Raw genomic sequence first — 20419 nt, forward strand, 5'->3', positions numbered from 1 at the left:
GAACCAGTCCATCACGAATGTAACACTGTATTCTACAGAAATGCCAGCTGCAAAGAGGAGGAATGGTGTTCTTCTGAGAGCTATAAAAAACAAGGATCAAGCAGTCTGTTTCACACGGACACACACACACATACATACATACAATGTAGCCAACTGAGTATGCACAGGAGAAGAAGCAATTTTTAGAAAGAGCGGGAAAGAAATGGGCCAATCTTCCTCTTTTGTTTTTTTTTTTCTTGGTGAGCCAAGTTTCTGATTGGAGGAGACCTGGGAGAGTAGATGCCAAGCTCCACCCGCTGGGTCTTAGGGACGCAAAGCGACAGTGATTGGAGGACGAGTTTTGTCGGAACCCGAGTGAACAGTACAGGGGGCTCCATGCTAGTTCGGAGTGTGTCGCAGTCACGCTGAGGCGACAGCTTCTATTTCCAAACGAATATTTTCTGGAAAGGAGATGACAGACACCGACAAAGAGGGAAAGATGGACGTTCTAGATATGTCTCTAGGTATGTATCAATAGATCCCGGTTGTGAAGGGCAGGTTGGAAGCCTGGCTGTGAGGCACGCCCTCAGACAGGGAGGCTTTCCCCTAGCTAGCGCCCACCGCCGTGAGAAAAAAAAGAGCGATCCGAACCCCCACCCCCACCCCCAGGCCCTTGCCTTTCCTGTCTGTTCCCATTTTCCCGCTTCTCCAGCCCTGGCCTCTTAGATGGAAAACTGGCCAAAGCTGACAGAAATTGCGTAGGGATTGCTGGAAGGGGTCTGATGTGGAAAATAAAAAGCCGGCTATATCCATATATTATATCATTCAAGGACTTCCCTGGTGGCTCAGACGGTAAAGTCAAAGTGTCTGTCTACAATGCGGGAGACCTGGGTTCGGTCCCTGGGTCGGGAAGATTCCCTGGAGAAGGAAACGGCAACCCACTCCAGTATTCTTGCCTAGAAAATCCCATGGACGGAGGAGCTTGGTGCAGGCTACTGTCCATGGGGTTGCAAAGAGTCGGGCATGACTGAGCGACTTCCTTTCCCCTATCATTCAAAGGAATGGTAGCAAGTTACCTTTTTCACACTCATGTGCAGTTAGTCACCCTTGCTCTTCACAGTCCCAGCGCGTGTCACAAAGGGTGAAGTAACAAGCCTAAGGCTAGTTTTTGAGGAGTGGTGGTCCGGCAGCCAGACTGGGCAAAGGGATGGTTTATTTGGTTGCCTGTTTTTTTGATTGATACCTGTTCGGTCTAGACCGCCCTTCACTTCTGCTGGTGCCCTCCAGTCTCTCGCGGCTTCCCTAGTTGCTAATTTGGTAGGGTCCTCCTGTAATGCAGGAGACCCCAGTTCAATTCCTGGGTCGGGAAGATCCCCTGGAGAGGGGAAAGGCTACCCACTCCAGTATTCTGACCTGGAGAATTCCATGGACTGTATAATCCTGGGTAAAGTGTCAGACACGACTGAGTGACTTTCACTTTCACTTTTCCAGTCTCTCACCTCGGACCTCTACTGTCTCACAGCCACTTAAAAATTGGAGGTGAGAGGGGGAGGGAGGGAGGACGGACTGCATAAGTGAAGCAGGGGGAAGGGGGGCGAGAGGTGGTGGTGAGGCAGCACAGAGCAGAGGAAGGGAAAACCTTAGTCATGGCGGGGAGCAGAAGGAGCAACAAAACATCAGCGACTTTAGAAAAGAGAAGTAGAGGAACATGGCAGAGAGGTCTAACTGGATGTGGATGCGAGGAGCAAGGAGGAACGAACCTGGGGATGGGAAGAACAGTAAGAAGAGCTTTCATCTCAGAAATGAGAGTGGGCGAGCAAAGCAGGGAGGGCAGAACTTTGAAATGGAAGGGCACAGAGCAAGGAGGGCTGATATTATAAGTGAAGAGAGAGAGGAAGGACAGACATCAGAATTGAGGAGGAAGGAGCATCTAGACCTAAAATATGAGACAAGGAGCAATAGTAAGGGCAATCATTAGAAGTGGAGAGAAAAAAGCGGAGAGAGAGAGGAAAAACAAAACAAAACAAAACATAACAGTGGGAAGAGCCAGAGCCAGGAGCAAAGACCTTAGGAAAGAGAGGAAGTGCAAGTGGGGAGAGCAGACCTCAGAAATGAGCAGAGCATTGCAGCCAGGGAGGGCCTCAGAAATGGTAGGGAGCAGGTGGAGTAAACCATAGAAATGAGGGTAAGAGACCAGAGCAGGGAGGGTGGACTTTTGAAAATGAAAGTGGACTCTCTTTTTAGTGTTGAGCTGTAAGAGTTCTTTATGTTGTGGACACTGGAACCTTCTCAGATATATGATTTAAAAATATTTTCTCCTATTTTGTGGTTGTTTTTTCATTTTCTTGACTATCCTTTGAAGCACAAAAGTTTTTAATTTTGACGAAGTACAATTTATTTTTTTTCTTCTGTTGCTCATGCTTTGCTATCATATCTAAGAAATTATGGTAAAGAGTTTTCTAGTTTCCACTTTGATTCATATTTTATACTCACATCATTGATTCATATTGAGTTAAATTTTTGCAGATAGTGTGAAGTAGAATCTAACTTCTCTTAAATTCTTTTGCCTGTGAATATCCAGTTGTTGCAACATCATTTGTCATAAAAACTATTCTTTCTCCTATTAAATGGTCTTTCTTAACTTCATTTTTGGATAGTTCATTGCTTTCCTAACTTCATTTTTGGGTAGTTCATTGCTAGGGTATAAAAACATAATTTATTGCTACCCAATAAATTATTGGGTAAATCTTCATCATTTCTTATTGTGGTGTGCAGGAGCTATCCTTCATTGTGGTGCACAGGCTTCTCATTGTGGTGACTTCTCTTGCTGATCACAGGGTCTAGGCATTCAGATGGATTTCAGTAACTGCAGCATGTGGGCTCAGTAGTTGCAGCTCCCAGGCTCTAAGGCAGGAGTTTAGTAGCTGTGGCACAGGCGCTTAGTTACTCTGTGTCATATGGAATCTTCTCAGACCAGGGATTAAACCAGTGTCCCTTGCTTTGCAAATGAATTCTTAACCACTGGGCCACCAGGGAAGCCCCAGGCAAAACTTTTGGTTAGTCATTTAAGGCCCTACTAGTTTGAAGCCAGAAAAATACATCATAAAGAGCAAATATATGTTGTTTCTATGAAAGTGTAAAGTGAAAGTGTTAGTCACTCAGTCGTTTCCAACTCTTTGCGACCCCATGGACTGTAGCTGGTGAGAAATCTATGCTTTTCCAATAAATTTCCCCATGCTTTTATTAAAGTGAAAAGATTACTTTTAACAATATATATCTTTGGATAGCTACACATATTCATTAGAAAAGCAATTTTATATTATTTGTATATTACATATATAATTTTATATTATTTATGGGGGCTTCTCTGGTGGCTCAGATGGTAAAAAAATCTGCCTGCAATGTGGAAGACTCAGGTTCCATCCTTGGTTGGGAAGATCCCTGGAGAAGAGAATGGTTACCCACTCCAGTATTCTTTTCTGGAGAATTCCATGGACAGAGGAGCCTGGCGGGCTACAGTCCATGGGGTCTCAAAGAGTCAGACATGACTGAAAAGCTATTTTATATTATTTGTATAATACATATATGATTTCATATTATTTATACACATATAAATATATAATTTACATTGAATGCACAGATTTTACTTCCATTGTAATCAAATAGGAAAAGGCTCTACAAATTTATTTTCTTTTTTTTTTGTCACTAGTAAACATTCTCAAAAGGCATTATAAGTGTTTTTTCAAGAAATAAAAGGCAAAAGTAAGACCAAAATTGGAACTGGCAACAGCAAGAACTTACTGGGAACTGCACCCACCTTGTTCATCACTTCTATCTAAATGAGACTAAGGCAAATGGTTCAGTAGTTAGAAAAAGAGGAACCCTTTTTGCTTGTTAGATATTTTATATCATAGATCCATAAATGTTTATAAGGTATCCACTCTGTATTAAGCACTATCTAGACACTTGGTGTACTGATAAATAAACATGGTTTCATCTCAAGTATTTAATAATGTGGTTGGAGAGGCAGATAAATAAATACATGCAGTTATATGTAGTTTTAAGTGTTCCCAAAGTATTACGTGTTGTCAGAGTCTCTGAGAAATTGAGAGGAACCTTAGATCACTTACATTTTTTGAGGTTTCTGATATTTTAACTATTTAAAAAATGACAAAACAATGTTTACAAAAATTGGGGTAGATTTTAAATGTTTATAAATAATAAAATAGTGCTTTCAACGTATTCTAAAACACCAGACAGTATAGTTAGGCTTTTCACAAGAAAATCAATTCTTTAATTTTAATAAAAATTTAATTATTCATATGGCATCTCAAGCAGCATGATCTATTTCAAACAGTATGTATGAGGAATGTTGTTTCTTCAACCCTGATAGTATACTTCTGAGACTAAGTATATCTCACTTAGATCAGGAATTCAAATTTGAGGCTCTTTGGTGAGTCCTGGACCAAATGGTTCTCCTTGGGAGACTGGATTCTCCAGATGGATTCAGTGGAGAATGTCATCACATGGAGTAGCAAGAACAAAGCACCATGTCTCTGTAATGATATATCTTGAGAACTGAGGCAAAGGATGCCATCTTCATAACCTCACAGACTATGTTGAAAGGATCCTTACACATCTTACCCAGGCTCAAAAACATTTGTTTTCTCTTCTTTATGGACAGGCTGAGCAGCAATTGAATCTCATCTCTAAATCATAGCTGATAAGATATATATTTTTTAATTTTAAAAATAATTTTATTCATTTATTTTTTGGCTGTGATGAGTCTTCATTGCTGTGTGGGTTTTTCTCTGGTTGCAGTGTGCAGGGGCTACTCTCTAGCTGTGGTGCTTGGGCTTCTCATTGCGTTAGTTTCTCTTGTTGCTGAGCAAAGGCTCTAGGGCACATGGGCTTCAGTATTTGCAGCACATAGGCTCAGCAGTTGTGGCACATCTGGCTTAGTTGCTCTGAGGCATGTGGGATCTTCCTAGGACCAGGGATTGAACCCATGTCTCTTGTGTTGGCAGGTGGATTCTTTACCACTGAGCCTTCAGAGAAGTCCTGATAAAATCTTTGATTTCTAGCTGTTTATGTTATTGCAGTTCCGTTGCAGTGTAACAAATCAAATGGTGGTCTCTAGACTTACCAAATCCAAGGATTAAAAGTATGTATAATGTCACTTCGGAGAAGGAAATGGCAACCCACTCCAGTACTCTTGCCTGGAAAATCCCATAGATGGAGGAGCCTGGTAGGCTACAGTCCATGGGGTTGTGAAGAGTCAGACATGACTGAGCAACTTCACTTTCCCTTTTCACTTTCATGCATTGGAGAAGGAAATGGCAACCCACTCCAGTGTTCTTGCCTGGAGAATCCCAGGGACGGGGGAGCCTGGTGGACTGCCGTCTACGGGGTCGCACAGAGTTAGACATGACTGATGCCACTTAGCAACAGCAGCAGCCTAATGTCACTTAAAAAAAAAAAAACCTGCAATACATCCAAGGGTGTAAATAATTGAAAGTTTTGAAAGTAATTAAGTTTTTAAAATAATTTTTTATTCTCTTCTGCTTTATTAAGATATAATTGACCTATACCACTGTGTAAGTTTAAGGTGATGTACAATGTGATGATTTGATTTGCATATGTATTGTGAAATGTTTACCTCGGTAAGAAAAAGTAATTAAGGTTTTAAATAAGTTTGTAAATGACCATTATGTGTAAAAAATCAAGACTGGTGGTGTTTCTCAGTTTTTTTTTTTTTCTGCTGTGAAACCATCTATTCATCTTGGCCTGCTTAACATACACCTGTATACTCAGAAGATAGAAACCTCAAAATAGAAAAATGAAGTACATTTTAAAGACCATATGCACACACATGAGAAACTTTTTAGCGTCAATAATATTAAATGCTAATTCAAGTATTTATTAAATATCCACTATGTATCTAAGAGAATTTCTATGAAACAGAAATACTTCTTACATTATACTTTTTTCCTTCAATTTTCTAATGTTATTGGTAGAATTTTAGAGCTAGAAGGGACTATAGAGACTCTTGTTTCTGAACAGTCAAATAAGGAAGTGTCTAGAAAGAGAAAGGAATGTCATTGCTAAACTCATTTCACATAGGCAATACCTGAAGTCTTTTTTTTAGTTCTCATGGTACATTTTTATGTTGGGGCCATGCATAGTTTTTCCTAATACCTTTTTTTTCCAATTATATTTCAATGTAGACATTTGTGAATTTAATATGGAATATTGGTGAAATCCCAAATACTAGGCTTATTTTCAGAAAACCTAGCACAGAAACATAGAATGGGAGTTCAAGATTATGGACCTGGGGTGTTTTTCTTTTCTCCCTTTGAATCTGGAGCACCTTCATGATTACAATTTCCTACTCACTTGACTTACATCATACTTGACATTTTAAATACTGACACTAGAACTTACATTAGTTTAGATGGGTACTATGCCATATAGTGGAGAAGGCAATGGCAATCCCACTCCAGTACACTTGCCTGGAAAATCCCATGGACGGAGGAGCCTGGTAGGCTGCAGTTCATGGGGTCGCTAAGAGTCAGACACAACTGAGTGACTTCACTTTCACTTTTCACTTTCATGCATTGGAGAAGGAAATGGCAACCCACTCCAGTGTTCTTCCTGGAGAATCCCAGGGACGGGGGAGCCTGGTGGGCTGCCATCTATGGGGTTGCACACGGACATGACTGAAGCGACTTAGCAGCAGCAGCAGCAGTATGCCATACAGGCTTTTCTTGAGGTGACCACACCATATCAGTGTTTTAAGTGCAAAGAGAAATGGAATAGCCAACACTTGGCAAGAGGTGAGATAAAAGATCTGTATTATAAAGATCTTATTGTAAAATAAGTAACAAACATACTTGCTTTTAAGGATTGAATGTTATATTGAATGCATGCATCTTGCATGTTTTCTTTGACTTTCCTTCTTTTGTGGTCTGGGCAGCTATGCAGTATTTGCTAAAACAATTTCCCTTGTTTTAGAAAATGAGGAGAATTTCTAAAAACAGTCAAATGAAATAAAGATTATTAGATAACAGAAAGTATAGTTTCCTTCCAAATAGCTCTGCAGGGATAATATAAATTCTCTCTCTACTTAAAAAGCATTGATCAATTTCCTGATTTCATGTGATACCTAGAATAATACCAAGCACATAGATGCTCTCAGAAACTGCTTGTTATTTGGTAGATTGACATGGCACTGTGCTAGATATTGTATGGAATACTCCCCTTGGTCCCTGTCCATAATCCTTACTACTTAGCTTCTGACATTCAAGGCTTTTCATCATCCACCTTATCTGTCTGACCTTTCTCCCATAACTATCTGGCACCAGTCTTCCATTCTAGCCAAACTGAACTTCTCCTTGAAATATATTATATTAATTCCTGGCTCCAAGGCTTTTTTTGTTTCTCTTTCATGGACTGCTGTGATCTTTCACCTCTTCAAACCCTATCCCTTTTACCCACCTCTGCTATAAGGATTTAGCCGTTTTTCCAGTACACAGTAGTCTGTCTTTTGTCTGCAATCTTGGAACATTTAGTGCCTGTGTTATTCACTTGATTCTTAATCATATACAGGCAATTCCCAACTGGTAAATGTGTTGTTATGTTCCAATACCTCATTTATACACCAGTTGTTGGGTGCATAAAGAATTGTATTCATAGAAACAATATTTTAAAGAGTGGACAGGTTTCTAGGACAATGCACTAGAGTCTATATGGCTCACTGATACTTGGATTGAAACAACCATTTATAGTAATATTTTATGCAAAAATGAATTTCAGGGTCAAGCAGGATTCTAGGAAAATATCTCCCCTGCCATATTTCTAAGAATATCTCTCTTTGGATTCCTCCTCTTTCTCAACTGGACCTCATTTCCTTGGTTACCTGGGGAGGTCTTTCATAACTGATCATTGAGTGAGAATACGTGGGCTCTGGGATTGTGCTTATGTTTGGAAGAGGATGAGTAGAAGAAAGCGAGGCTGTGGAGGTCTCTGTAGTCAGTGTTCCCAATGGGTCTGAGGTGGATAGGAACTTCTTGTTTTCCTTTTCCTTTTTTCCTGACATCACTTTACTATAATCTTTTATTTCTTCATGCTTGCATTATTGTTGATCCTTCTGTCTACTGCAAAATAATTCATCTTCCTTTTTATAGTCTCACTTTATTCTGCAATTTATTGTGAATCACAAATTGATTTGTCCCCAAACCAACAATTTAATAATCTCCCTCTTCTGCTCTTTGAAGATTCTCCATTGCTCACAGCAGTTGTTTGCAATCTTGGCTAAACATCAGAGTTACTTGGAGGACTTTTTTGGAAAATCACAAATATTTGAAACTTACTATGGCCCTACCAAGTCATAGTCTTGGATAGGGGCTCTGTATTTTAAAATAAGTCTCTCCAGGTGATTCTGATGCTCAGCCAGGGTAGAGAACCACTGACCTATAGGATAAAATTTAAAAATCTTAGCTTGACTGTTTGGACCAGCCCAACAACGAACTGACTTGAGGGAGTGGCGCCACAGAAGAGTAAGGAAAAATGAGACTTAAATAAAGTGGGGATCAGGAAACTGATGCCATTCACAGGCAAAAGCCCAGATCCTAATCCTTGCATGCCTTTTATTGTTAACTTCTACTTCCTTGTTTGTGCTCTAGAGATATCTGTTCTTTACAATCTCAGATCGGGGATAAAGATATACAATGCACAGTCCTCAATGTCAAACCTTCAGGCCTTTCATGACTTTGTTTAGCCCTTGGCTAGTGACGCCCTTTCTCAGCAACTCCCTCAAGGCTCTGGTTATGGGAACAGTCACTAATGGTTTTCCATCAGTCACATCAGTACTTCAACATCTTGTTTTCAAGATGTCTTTCCACGATGTACTTTTTACTGCTCCCAGCCCTTCGCCTGGGGGTGATGAGAAAGTCATTCTTATTTTTCAAAGAAGCCCTGTTAATTATAGTACAGGCCTGTGCATAGCATATTCCCTACACTGGACTTTCAAAACCCTTCATGTTCGGGAGAGTTGTGTTCTAATCCCAGTTCTGGCAATAGTTAACCTTGGGTATATCACTTGGCCCTCTCTGGGCCTCAGTTTTCTCATTTGTAAAACAAGGGATTGGTACTTTCCTACTTAATGTTTCCATTCTAGATTTGGGGTGATTCTAGGCTTCTTTCTACCTTTATATTTTATCTAGTGGTACATTTTAGTCTTATTTCACGAAAGGTGATTTAGGAGGCCATTGAAATTAAACAAATGTGTGAACAATTATTTACAAGGCAAAAATATACCAGTGACACCCCTTTCATCTTTTAGACAGAGTTTCATTTACCTATGTTACAGACTGTAGGGACAGATTTCTGCTGACTGTTGTGTAGCTTGTTTTTCTGCACTCTACTTTGGTGTCCTTATATCTTCCCTTGCACAAGTGATCCCTTTCTACAATTGATGTGAAATTCAATTTTAGGATAAATATAACAAATATGGGAAAATACCAAAGAGAAAATTGAATTTTCTATTAGTTAAATGAATTTTATATAGCAACTGTGGGTGTAGTCATTAAACCTGAACCCATATTACGGGGCTGCTGATGTTTTAAAGAGAAGCCAGTACTATCACTTATGAGTCTAAATTAGGTGAAAGCAGTGCTCATTTTAAAGAAAATTTAAATGTCAACACTAGAACAAAATCTTTTTTAAAGTCTAGAGCAGTGAATGACCTTAGAGTATGGCTAAATAAGTGAGAAAATAATCTATTTTCTGACTCAGAGAGTCTCCTTATTGTAGATTTGAATGGATACCAGAGCATATTTCTACCTTCTCTCTTCTAGAACAATTATTGTGAATCAAAATATCTTGATGCTGTTGGCAAGGTAGCAGATATGAAACTTATACTGATTTGTTGAATGTGAACTTTGACAATCTCTATAAAACCCATTTGGGAATGACATTTTTATGAGAATCTCATCTTGTATGAAATGTACCATGTTTTGCTGTCTGCAATACTACCACTATTCACTACTCTTTCTCTGATGTTTGTTCATTCAAATTATTAGGGAGTTATATCTGGATTGAGCCAAATTGAGATGGGAAAATGCTTCCATCCAATAATATATTCATTCAAAAGGAAAAGATTTGAAAAATCCTATGGGATTAATGTGGTACTGTCAGGGTGACACTGAAACTGAAGTCTTTATAATGTTATGTGTAAGTTGAACTAATGGAGAAGGATTTGATTTTAGGGAAGAGGACTCTAGGCATTTGTGAAGCATTCTATATATTCCACTCATGAGTTTAAAAGGATTGTGTGACTTGCAGGGTAGTTTGATTCAAAGTTCAAATGGCTTAAGTTCTTTTGGGCAAATAAAGCCACAGATAGGATTTAAAGCCATGCTATAGTTTTCCTGTATAGCACTGTGGTTCAGAACAAGCCTGATAACAGTTGCATACCAAATCTTAGACTGACCGAATCAAGGGGACAGGGCAAAATGGGAGCTTGAATACTGGGTTAAAGGTTGCTATTGCACTAATTTAATGCTAAACTTGACTTTGTGCAATTAATTACAAATAGATTTGAAAGGAAAATGCTATTTTAGTAGGAATACCACATTCAAATGAATGGTCACTAGCCTCGTTGCTGCTGTTTTAATTCTCTGGATAGCTGAGCTCTTGAAGGAGGAAGTGTAGTATAGTAGCAAGGATCTTGGCCTTAGAAGCTGTCCCAGCTTGTTAACATATTAATTTTCTGCCCTCAAGTAAGTCATAAAATCTTCCTGAGCCTGTTTTCTTCTTCTTCTTCTTCTTCTTCTTCTTTTTTTTTTTTTGTTTGCTATGCTGCCCATAGCCTGTGGGAATTTAGTTCTCCAACCAGGGATTGAATCCAGGCCCTTAGCAGTGAGAGCATGGAGTCCTAACCACTGGACCACTAGGAAACCTCTGTTTTCTTCTTTAAAAATGAGAATAATCTCTACTGGCCTCTAAGGGTGAAGGTATGGTACCTAGCATATATCAAACACTTAATAAATGTTTGTTCGTGTGTTAAATCTTATTTACTGAGAGTCTCATATGTGCCAAGTACTGTGTCAAGAGCTTTTATGTGGAAATACTCTGTAAACTTTAAAGTATTATTCAGTTTAAAGGTGTTATTTATTTATTTTACATTTAAAAATTTTTTGGCTGTGTTGCATAGATTGCTAGATCTCAGTTCCCCAACTAGGGATAAACCCAGATCACTGCAGTGAAAGCCCAGAATCCTAAGCACTAGGCCACCAGGGAACTCCCTTAAAGGTGTTATTATTAATCCTCATGGTTTACTCATTCAGCCATCCATGTCATGAAACATTAAATAAATATATCTCAACTGTAGCTATAGGTCTACGTGAGCCTTGAGAAATTGTCTCTTTTTTTCTAATCCTTATGTGATTCTAAAATAGAACTTGACATAACGTTTGGTCACTCTGAGGACAGGAAAAGTTTAAAGTCGCTGCAAGTTGTGTTTGAGTGCCATAAGGCAGAGCACACCTTAATGTGAAAGCACTTACTTCATTGTAAAAGATACCGGCTCTTCATTTTCTCCTCTCTGGAAATTTTGCTTTTCTATATGGGAAGTCACCCATTTCATTGGGTCCCTGTAGACTGGATACTGGTTGTTTCAGAGTTGAGGAGGGAGAAGGGTTGGAGATCCAAACAATGTTCTATGGCGTCCTGTAAGATGTTCTGATAGTACACTCCCTTTTATAGTTGACCGTTGAACAACACGGATTTGAACTATGTGAGTCTATTTTGTTGACTAGGAAAAAAAGCACAACTTAAAAGTTGAGAATTATGTTTTATTTATCAGACTTTCTGAGGACTTAAGTCCTGAAGATAGCCTCTCAGATAGCTCTGAGGGACTGCTCCAAAGAGGTAAGGGAGGAGCCAGGATATATAGAAAAACCAGGTAGTCAGAACTTCAAAAGATAACTGTTAGTCTGAGAGAACCACACATCTCAAGTTAATGAACTTAGTGCTTTTCTATATGTGCATGCATGCTCAGTCACTTCAGTTGTGTCTGACTCTGTGTGACCCCATGGACTGTAGCCTGCCAGGCTCCTCTGTCCATGGAATTCTCCAGGCAAGAGTACTGGAGTGGGTTGCCATTCCTTTCTTCAGGGGATCTTCCCAACCCAGGGATCAAAACCATGTGTCTCTGCATTGGAAGGCAGGTTCTTTACTAGCGCCACCTGGGAAGCCCATTTCTGTGTGTGTAAAGATGCAAGAGTCAGGATTCATTGAAATCATTTCTTTGATATGCATCTTAACTATCTAGGGCCAGTATCCTATGCTTTTTCTATCCTGTATTCCCTCAGGGTATATGGGTGGGGGCTACAGTAGCTGATGTCTTGGTGACAGCAACATCCTTTGTTTACTGATACGGCTAGCAACATTCTTTGTTCATACCTTATACCCAGATTTGTTTTAATAGTAAATGCCATAGTCTACACCATCTCTGGTTGATTGAACCCACAGGTCCGGAACTGCAAATACAAAGGAACCATGGATACTGAGGAACCATGTACAGGGAGGGATGGCTATAAATTTTATGTAGATTTTCAACTGCAGGGACAGTCAGCACTCCAAGCCTTATGTTGTTGAAGGGTCAACTGTATTGTAATGAGAAAAAAGTCTACAGAAATTCGTACAGATTTTAAATGTAAATTACAGGAGAAATAACAGAGGAAAAATTAAGAAACTGGAATACATAAAAAATAAAAGGAACAAAATTAATGACTATGTCTGCAGGAGATGTTACAGCCAATGGCTGCTGAGAGGCATAAAGAACAAACGCTTAAAATAGGATTGTCAAGAAATGATACTCAATTGATTATTGGGCTTTACCTTGATTTTTACTTTTGGAGATGTCAATCATTTCAAAGAAAATTAGAATCAGATTTGTGGAGACCTAAGTCAGGACTAATACTAAGCAGAATGATAAAGGAGTGGTATCCAACTGTTTCCTCTATGCACCCTTCTCGACTCCCTCTCTTTCTGCTAGTTTTTCTGTTGTTTTTTAGTCATTAACTCATATCTGACTCTTTTAGACCTCATGGACTGTTGCCTACCAGGGATTTCCCAGGCAAGATTACTGGAGTGGGTTGCCATTTCCTTCTCCAGGGGATCTTCCCAACCCAGGGATCAAACCTGCATCTCCTGCATTGGCAGACAGATTCTTTACCACTGAGCCACCTGGGAAACTCTAGTTTCTCTAGGTCCTTCCAAATGCCTAGCTTGTGCTTATTTCTGAGGATATCTTGACCTAAGTAAGCTTTCATCTACTGATAGAACATCCAACCTTTAGAGCTTTCCATCCCAGACTGTTAGGAGAGATATTTTAGAGTAGGTTGAACCTGTCTCTCATCCTTCAAATAACGCCATGTAAATGCTCTTCACACGAGTGCATAAGAACATGCCTGACTGATCTTGGTGAGGCAGCAGTGAGTGGTGGCATGAAGTGAGATTTTAATTCCCTGCCCAGGAATTGAAACTGGGTAGCCTGGATGTGGGGTTGCAAAGAGTCGGACACGACTGAATGATTGAACTGAACTGAACTGAACTGAACTGAGCCTGGATGAAAACCAGGAATCCTAGCCACCAGACAGCAAGGGCTAGAGGCTAGAAGCTATTTTCCTCTGACTCTCCCCAGTGAAAAATGCATCTCTCACAGAAGTAAAAATTGTAAATGCAGGTACAAAGTTTGTTATTAGAGACATAGCACAACAAGTGGGAGAGCACACAGAGAAGCAGTTTGTTTAGTTAAGACAGAAGCAAGGCAGAGATGCATACCTGGGGAGAAAGAGTGTGGGTGTCCTCCTAGTGAGGAGGAGCACATTAAAGAGGTGGTTAAGTCACTTTTATAGGACAGTTCTTCTGGTCTTTGTCTTCCTTCTGCCAACTATCCTGCTTTTCCCTCCTCACTAATTTGTTTCAGGATCTTTACCCTAGGTGTGCACACCTTTCAGCCAAGATGGGTCTTGATATAAAGGCATCTGGGAGAAGCAAGGCTCATTAGGGTCTGGCATCATCCCCTGACTTTTGACCCCCCAAGGAGCCTTTCTGTACATGTGCAATTTTTCCCCCGCCACAAGGAAGAAAAATATATGGCCTCTTGATACTTTACTCACAATTTAGCCCTTCTCTTTTCCTACCATGCCTATTATCTTAAGGTATCCACAGGAGACAAAGTCTGGCTAATTTACCCTGTTTCTGTTGTTACTTCCATTTTGGAGGGCAAACAGGAGGCTGATTGTAAATGCCTAACCTGGAGCCCACCTAACTCCTGTCTCAGGAAATGCAAACAGAAGGCTAGTGGTAATTATCCAGCCTGAAGTCCACATTTTTCCTGCCACAAGATATGTAAGCAGGTGGCCAGTTGTAAATGCTTAGCCTGGGGCCCATTTGTCTTCTATTTCATGACTGCAAACTAAAGTTTGAATGCCTTCTCAGTTCAGTTCAGTTCAGTCGTTCAGTTGTGTCTGACTCTTTGCGACCCCATGAACTGCAGCATGCCAGGCCTCCCTCTCCATCACCAACTCCCAGAGTTTACTCAAACTCATGTCCATCGAGTCGGTGATACCATCCAGTCATCTCATCCTCTGTCGTCCCCTTCTCCTCCTGCCCCCAATCCCTCCCAGCATCAGGGTCTTTTCCAGTGAGTCAACTCTTCGCATAAGGTGGCCAAAGTATTAGAGTTTCAGCTTCAGCGTCAGTCCTTCCAATGAACACCCAGGACTGATCTCCTTTAGGATGGACTGGTTGGATCTCCTTGCAGTCCAAGGGACTCTCAAGAGTCTTCTCCAACACCAGAGTTCAAAAGCATCAATTCTTCAGTGCTCAGCTTTCTTCACAGTCTGACTCTCACATCCATACATGACCACTGGAAAAACCATAGCCTTGACTAGATGGACCTTTGTTGGCAAAGTAATGTCTCTGCTTTTTTATTTTTTTCCCAATTATTTTTATTAGTTGGAGGCTAATTACTTTACAATATTGTAGTGGTTTTTGCCATACATTGGCATGAATCAGCCATGGATTTACATGTGTTCCCCATCCTGAAACCCCCTCCCACCTCCCTCCCCATCCCACCCCCCTGGGTCATCCCAATCGCCAGTCCAGGTTGGATGCATGTCTCTGCTTTTTAATATGCTATCTAGGTTGGTCATAACTTTCCTTCCAAGGAGTAAGCATCTTTTAATTTCATGGCTTCAATCCCCACCTGCAGTGATTTTGGAGCCCCAAAAAATAAAGTCTGACACTGCTTCCACTATTTCCCCATCTATTTCCCATGCAATGATGGAACCAGATGCCATGATCTTAGTTTTCTGAATGTTGAGCTTTAAGCCAACTTTTTCACTCTCCTCTTTCACTTTCATCAAGAGGCTTTTTAGTTCCTCTTCACTTTCTGCCAGTAAGGTAAGGGTAGTGTCATCTGCATATCTGAGGTTATTGATATTTCTCCCGACAATCTTGATTCCAGCTTGTGCTTCTTCCAGCCCAGGGTTTCTCATGATATACTCTGCATATAAGTTAAATAAGCAGAGTGACAATATACAGCCTTGTCGTACTCCTTTTTCTATTGGAAACCAGTCTGTTGTTCCATGTCCAGTTCTAACTGTTGCTTCCTGACCTGCATACAGGTTTCTCAAGAGGCAGGTCAGGTGGTCTGGTATTCCCATCTCTTTCAGAATTTTCCACAGTTTATTGTGGTCCACACAGTCAAAGGCTTTGGCATAGTCAATAAAGCAGAAATAGATGTTTTTCTGGAACTCTCTTGCTTTTTTGATAATCCAGTGGATGTTGGCAATTTGATCTCTGGTTCCTCTGCCTTTTCTAAAACCAGCTTGAATATCTGGAAGTTCACAGTTCACGTATTGCTGAAGCCTGGCTTGGAGAATTTTAAGCATTCCTTTATTAGCGTGTCAGATGAGTCCAAACGTGCGGTACTTTGAGCATTCTTTGGGATTGCCTTTCTTGGGATTGGAATGAAAACTGACTTTTTCCAGTCCTGTGGCCACTGCTGAGTTTTCCAAATTTGCTGGCATATTGAGTGCAGCACTTTCACAGCATCATCTTTCACAATTTGAAATAGCTCAACTAGAATTCCATCACCTCCACTAGCTTTGTTCATAGTGATGCTTTCTAAGGCCCACCTGACTTCACATTTCAGGATGTCTGGCTCTAGGTGAGTGATCACACCATCATGATTATCTGGGTCATGAAGATCTTTTTTGTACAGTTCTTCTGTGTATTCTGAATGCCTTCTACTACTACACTAATCTTGGTTCCTGACTTTGGTATCTCCTATCAGTGTCCATTGCCCTTGTTTCCTCTCTTACTTTACAAGAAAATAAATGCAACTAATTATTTAGGTGTTACATATAGTCTTACATAAGTGTCATCTTACATATAGGGATGATGCTATTGCTGTATGTTTCCCTGAAACTAAAATAACTTAGTAAAATCATTTATCTAAATGATTTCCCCCTTAAGCTACTTTATGGTGAGAGTATTTTTTTTTTCATAAATGAAGTTACTATAAATCTGTTTAACAGGAACTTTTCTCTTTTCCAGGAAACAAATCCTAAAATATCTGCATTCTTTGATCTTTGTTATGGTTTTATAAGTGCATTATTATTATAGTGTTATTTTTCAGGGCTACCCTTTTTTAAAAGTATTCTGAAATATATTGCGGTAACAATATAGATTATGCTCTTGAGACCCATTGCTGTGATTCAGCTTTTTCAATTGTCTTTATTTTTTTCTGTTTTCAAATACAGATAACATTATAATCCTTAGAAAGATAGGAGATACAAGCACCGAAGAAGAAAAGAATGGGACACAGAAAGAGCAAAAAAATAGCTCATTTTCAAGAGTGCAATCAAATGCTCATAAGCATCACCAGCAGAGAGGTAAATTTTACAGAAAAATCATACATGGTTAAAAAAAAGTCTGAAATATTTCTGAGTAACTGGATAAGCAAATTCACAAACTTGGAATGTGTTTTAAAATTGCATGTTGCTAGTCTAATCTTTCTTGGAAATGCATGCCTACAGGATGGTATAACTTCATGCCATAGCAAATGAAAAAAAAAAATTATATGAATTACTTCCTTAAGGGAGAGAAGGATAAGAATGAGAAATATTTTATACTTGTTCACAAGCCTGTCTGGATGGTCCAATTTTACTTTAAGGAGGCAATACAGGAGGGTTAAGAGTATGGTTAATAACCTGAGCATCATTGTATCTACATTTTGAAAAAATAAATGTTGTAGGCAACGAGAGCACAGAACAAAGACAGCCCTTTGTATCCATAATTACGTTGGTCAGTGCAATGTAAGCATTTTAATATGAATGTGTTAGGCATTGCCATAGTAGAGAAGTCTTTGCAACCATTAAGGATCTCCATAGTCTAGTGCACAGGTTGGAACCATCTTGACATTGTACATACTCTGAACCTCTTCCAGCTGCCTACCCAGCTTCATTATAGTTCTTGTTTAAATCCTTCAGTGGCTTAGCAGGTTCTGACAAAAGGAGGGATGGTGGTTATTATGGGGCAAAGCTGCTAAGAGTGGTGGGAGGGCAATAATCTCACGTTTCCAACTAAACATAAAATAGAACTTTGTGAGCCTTTTGGATATCTATATTCTTTGATCATTCCTTAAGCTGTCTTTACACCCAAATCAAAGCAATGATTGAGGCAAATATTCACAGGATTAATACAAGACAGACAGCTTCGTTCCATCTCTCTTTTTTTCTATTAGAATATCCTTTTAAATAAAAGAGTTTATTGATTTTTGGCTGTTCTGGGTTTTTGTTGCTGTTCTTGGACTTTCTCTAGTTGTGGCAAGTGAGGGCAACTCTCTAGTTGTGGTGCCTGGGTGTCTCATTGCTGTAGCTTCTCTTTGTTGTGGAGCATGGGCTCTAGGACACACAGGTTTTAGTAGTTGCCACATGTGGGCTCAGGAGTTATGGCACACAGGCTTAGTTGTTTGGCAGCATGTGGAATCTTCCCAAACCAGGGATTGAACCCATATCCCCTGCATTGGAAGGCAGATTCTTAACCATTGGACCACCAGAGAACTCCTCTGTTAAAGTATTCTTTCAATTAATTTCAAATAACATGTCCCAACTTTGGTGGCATATGAAACCAAATTTCAGGTACTGTATACAGAGAAGACTGCTGTATTAAGATACACATAGAAACAGTATGGTAAAGACTGTTCTAGAGTTCACTGAGACTCTCAGATGGTATCATACTAATGAAATATCAAAAGCTTTGCATATATGGGTGTATAGCTTTAAGACAATAAGATCACAGGTAATTCTTTCTGAAAGATATGTTGAATTTACTGACTGAAAATACAGAAAATAATTCTTTTTTGAAGGACATTCAGGAAACAACGTTGAAGAAAGAAATGACAAAAAACCAAACAACGTTGAGGAAAGAAATGACAAAGAAACAAACAACATCAAGAAAAGAAATGACAAAAAGCGAAACAACATTGAGGAAAGAAATGAGAAAGAAACAAACAACATCAAGAAAAGAAATGACAAAAAACCAAACAACGTTGAGGAAAGAAATGAGAAAGAAACAAACAACATCAAGAAAAGAAATGACAAAAAGCCAAACAACGTTGAGGAAAGAAATGACAAAGAAACAAACAACATCAAGAAAAGAAATGACAAAAAGCCAAACAACGTTGAGGAAAGAAATGAGAAAGAAACAAACAACATCAAGAAAAGAAATTACAAAAAACCAAACAACTTTGAGGAAAGAAATGACAAAGAAATAAACAACATCAAGAAAAGAAATGACAAAAAACCAAACATTGAGAAAAGAAATGACAAAAAGCCAAACAATGTTGAGGAAAGAAAGGATAAAAAACCAAACCAAGAACCTTTTGGATTGAAGTTTGGACAAAGCCCTTTAAACAAGCAAGCTTTAATGAAGCAGGTAAATGCATATTAAGAATTAACCAATATAAAGGCCCTCAATTTAATGTATTCCTTAATATTAAGAATTATTTTAAATTCTACTAAGAGTGGGGATTGTTTCTTAATATTCCCCCATGCAGTCTTGAACATAATTTAAATTCAGTATTTGCTAATTGATTTTTCCTCTGTAACTATTTCCTTTCATTCAAAAATGTTTTGCTATTTTCAATCACTGCTAGAAATTTTGAATTTATAAAATGCCAAAATCAATGATTGGTTTCATTATTTTTCTTGTATAATCATTCTCATTTTTGTCCTCATATAGTAAGCCTTTGATCTTAAGTTTTAGTATAAAAACAATTTTAGTAAATGTGTAAATGAATTGTAAAACTAGAAGTCAGGTGACATAGTGCATGACATAAACTCTAGAACCAACAGATAGAACTTACTATAGCTGTACATCTTATGGTAGCAAATTCATCACCTCTAAACTTGTATAGATGAGCCAGTCACTGGACAGAAATTTGAGAGGTGTTCATATCCAGATTTCATAAGTTAACACTGATGCTATGGTTTCAACTTGGTTTATAAAGTGTTATGTGGTCATTTAGTTAAAAATGGTGGTCCTGGGAGCTTAAATCATTTTTGCTAAATTATATAAATGAAAATTTGGGGGGAGGAGAACATGTTGCATTTTCAAATATTTAGAGGATTCATTTAGCAAGTATTAAATATTTTTAAAATTTATTTATTTTTAATTGAAGGATAATTGCTTTACAATATTGTGTTGGTTTCTGCCATACATCAACATGAATCAGCCATAGGTATACATATGTCCCCTCCCTCTTGAACCTCCCTCCCACCTCCCACCCCATCCCACCCCTCTAGGTTGTCACAGAGCACCAATTTGAGCTCCCTGAGTCATAGAGCAAATTTCCACTGGCTATTTTACATTTGGCAGTGTATATGTTTCCATGCTACTCTCTTCATGTGTCCACCCTCTCCTTCCCCCTGTGTCCACAAGCCTGTTCTCTATGTCTGCATCTCCATTGCTGCCCTGCAAATAGGTTCATCAGTACCATCTTTCTAGATTCCATATATATGTGTTAATATACAATATTTGTTTTTCTTTTTCTGACTTACTTCACTCTGTATAATAGGCTCTAGGTTCATCCACCTCATTAGAACTGACTCAAATTTGTTCTTTTTTATGGCTGAGTAATATTCCATTGTATATATATACCACAGCTTCTTTATCCATTCATCTGTCTATGGACATCTAAGTTGCTTCCATTCCCTGAAAGTGAAAGTTGCTCAGTTGTGTCCGACTCTTTATGAACCCATGGACTGTAAAATCCATGGAATTCTCTAGGCCAGAATATTGGAATGGATAGCCAGTCTTTCCCTTCTCCAGGGGATCTTCCCAACCCAGGGACTGAACCCAG

General features: G+C 39.2%; 1 protein-coding gene across 1 annotated transcript in view; it reads left to right on the forward strand.

Moving 5' to 3' along the window:
• Nucleotides 1–1687: 1687 nt before the first annotated feature.
• LUZP4 (leucine zipper protein 4) overlaps nt 1688–20419 on the forward strand; it is a 50623-nt gene continuing 31891 nt past the window's right edge. Inside the window, exons 1-3 of the mRNA XM_070462181.1 lie at nt 1688–1940; nt 16818–16949; nt 18425–18993. Coding sequence (XP_070318282.1) covers nt 1688–1940; nt 16818–16949; nt 18425–18993 — 954 coding nt within the window. The remainder of the gene's footprint in view (nt 1941–16817; nt 16950–18424; nt 18994–20419) is intronic.

The sequence above is a fragment of the Odocoileus virginianus genome, unplaced genomic scaffold (genome assembly GCF_023699985.2).
Source record: "Odocoileus virginianus isolate 20LAN1187 ecotype Illinois unplaced genomic scaffold, Ovbor_1.2 Unplaced_Scaffold_1, whole genome shotgun sequence".
NCBI classification, from domain to species: Eukaryota; Metazoa; Chordata; class Mammalia; order Artiodactyla; family Cervidae; genus Odocoileus; species Odocoileus virginianus.